At 40.5% G+C, this 3034-nt stretch overlaps 1 protein-coding gene across 1 annotated transcript; it reads right to left on the reverse strand.

Annotated features, from left to right (window-relative positions):
- Window positions 1-1359: 1359 nt before the first annotated feature.
- On the reverse strand, window positions 1360-2807 carry LOC140738924 (hydroxycarboxylic acid receptor 2-like). Its single transcript, XM_073066939.1, has one exon. The coding sequence runs from the start codon at window positions 2805-2807 to the stop codon at window positions 1872-1874; it is 936 nt and encodes a 311-aa protein (XP_072923040.1). The 3' UTR covers window positions 1360-1871.
- Window positions 2808-3034: the final 227 nt, after the last annotated feature.

The following is a 3034-nucleotide window of genomic DNA, read 5'->3' on the forward strand; positions in this document are numbered from 1 at the left end:
CCTGTTCTCCAACTTGCCCCTCCATATATAAAAAAAAACAAAAATCCCACGGAAAATAGCCATAATAAAAGGCACAAACAGAATTCAACTACTATAATGTTGTGTCTAACATTAATAAAAACATAATCAACCACGGCCATCTTAGAATCAGCTAAAGTAGCTTAAACACATATTCAAAAGAAAGAATAAATCCGAGTAAATAATGTTACAAAGAATATTCTTTCTCTCGAAAAATAAAAATAAATGAATATATGTACAAAACAGATCTAAAACTATAAGTATTGAAACAAATAAAAAGATTAATACACAACAGGCCCTACACGGACCACTAAAGTACAATACTATAAACGTTCCCTACAATACAGTTATATATGTACTAATTATTAATAAGGTAAAAAACAAAATTAAATCGACTACGTCCCATACCAGAGAGTGAAAAGGTATAACATGTACTTAACTCAAAAGCTCCATAAACAACTCATACAACAGATACTTCAAAATTGGCTATTGAATAATCGATGTAACTTTAATATTTTATTCAGTAGGCTTAACTTTAAGGTTTTTAATATACTCCCATCCCTCGTGAGGAGACAAGATTCTCAATGGTTGAGATTTTTCACGGAAAATTATCAGCTTTGCTGGAAAGCGAAGGGAGGGATTTAAATCTAATTTATACATTTCACTCATAACTTCTCGGTATTTCTTTCTGTTGGCAAAGGTTTCGGAGGGATAATCTTCAACTATACCAATGTGTGTTGATTTAAAGAGTAATTTCCGTTTCTCTCTGGCTTCCCGAAGAATAGCTTCTTTAGTCGTGTAATAATGCAAAGAAAGTACAACTGCTCGAGGACGTAATTCAGCTGAACGGCGAGAGAATGGAATTCTGAGGGCTCTGTCGATTAAGGGGCTAGTTTCCAGGGTCTCATTGAAAAGTGAATACAGCATATCTGAAAAGAATTTTAACAGATCGCCAGCTTCAGTATTTTCAGGCAATCCCAGAATACGCAGATTCCTCCGACGCCCTCTACAGTCATCCGTGGCAAAGAATTCCACAGATTCGCCACCCTCTGGTTAAAGAAGTGCATAGTCATCTCTGTTGCAAATCCTGATCATCCTTCTTCAATACTGACATCCCCTCTTCATTCCAGATTTCAATTTTATCTACTGAAAATAAATTCTCTAATTTCGAACCAGCGCTCGGTTCCTGCCTCCAGTTCACTAGAATAGGCTTTTTTCTAGAATCCGGTTCCAGTACCATCACGATATGGGTGCATGCAGTTTGGCACCATCCCAGCAACTCCTAACATCACTTTCCTTCTGACTGAAAGTCCATAGGTAGGGTTGTTCTTGGATGAATAGATTACTGCAGATTCTGATGGGCAGTCAGTCAACCTGAGATTGGCCCACTATAACGGGTAGAAGCTAGTTACAATGGAGACACACAGGTTGAATTCATCTGAGGAAGCAGTTGCTTCTATGGAAAGAGGAAATCCTAAATACCCATACATAACATAGAACCCTTCCCTTAAAACCAGGATTTCCGACCTGTGGTCCACCGACCCCTCAGGCAATTGTAAGGCCCCATTGCATAAAAAAAATTGGGGAAACTGCTTTAAAGAAAGGAAGAATTTCTTAACGAACAAGCTCTGAAATAAACTTAGTTTTGTAGATAAGATGCAATCTCTTCTTTACATAAAGGGAAGTGTATTACGGAACTTGTTCGTTCAGATCAACTTACCCTTCAGAAAAATTTTACCATTTGATCATTTTCTGCTTTCGGGCGTATTAATCAGCTTTGCTTTGAGGGCATCTAGTTCACGCGGACCCTGAGCTGTTACAGAGCTCGTTTGCTGACCAGCAGTCTGCTCCTCCTAGGATGTTCCGGGTTCAGTGGCTGATCTGGAAGAGCTTAAATTAAGACGAAGTAGAGCCTTCTCTAAAGCATGTTGAAACTGCGAAGTAGAAAAATAGTAAATAATGGGATCGACCACACTGTTCAGATACGTTATAAACAGCGTATTGTAAAATATATTCACTGCTGTGTGATGCGTCTTGCAGTCGAAGGGTCTTCTTAGGTTAGTGACCAAAACCGCGACCACAGCAACACTGGTGGGCAAGAAGCAAATGACAAAAACTGCAGCCACGGCTGTCACAAGTTTCACAGTTCGCTTATATTTAGCCCGCATTCCAGTTTCCATCTGCCGTAACCTCCAGATGATGGAGGACGTAGAGAAGAGGATAACTGAAACTGGCAAAAGAAACTGAAAGAATATAAAAATAAAGTCAGTCCAAACTGCTGTGGGACTCAGAGCATTGTTAATGCTGAAAAGCTCACAGTTTCTCACGTTGTGTTGTTTGAAGTCATGTTTGTCGAACAGCAAGTGCAAACAAATAGCCACCGCTACAATCCACAGACCGCCTGCTATCATCACCGCACACCTTGTAGTGATCTTGTTTACCTTGTGGAGTGGATGGACCACCTTAAAGTAACGATCGATCGCAATAACCATGAGGAAAAAGACGCTGCCAATCCGGTTCAGGGAAACCATGAAAATGTTCAGTCGACACAGTCCATCACCAAAAATCCATTCCTTCCCTCGGAGAAAATAATCAGCTCGGAAGGGTAGACAGCACATTAACAGAGTGTCGGCAATCATCAGATTCAGTGAATACACAATATTTGGTTTCCGGGACTTCACATGAGCACAAAAGATCCACAAAGCAACCGTATTTCCAACAATCCCGAGGATGAATGTGACGATAATTACGGGCGGGTTGTAGGAAGAGTTTGTAGGAAGAGTTAACATCTTCATCAGGAGCACATTCCGGGGTCGAGTTCGCCATTGTACAAAAAAGCGGCCGCACAGTCAAAATGTTTCAGAGCAGAGCGAACTCATTCGAAGTTGCACAAGCTGGTCTTCGTCGTATGAGTTTGTTCTCCTGTGGGTGGAGTATATGGGCGGGGTGAAATAGTCAAGAGCACCAATAAGTTGTGCGGTCAAATCATTGACAATGTTCCGGAAAAACTAGGAGC

The sequence above is a fragment of the Hemitrygon akajei genome, chromosome 14 (assembly GCF_048418815.1).
Source record: "Hemitrygon akajei chromosome 14, sHemAka1.3, whole genome shotgun sequence".
NCBI classification, from domain to species: Eukaryota; Metazoa; Chordata; class Chondrichthyes; order Myliobatiformes; family Dasyatidae; genus Hemitrygon; species Hemitrygon akajei.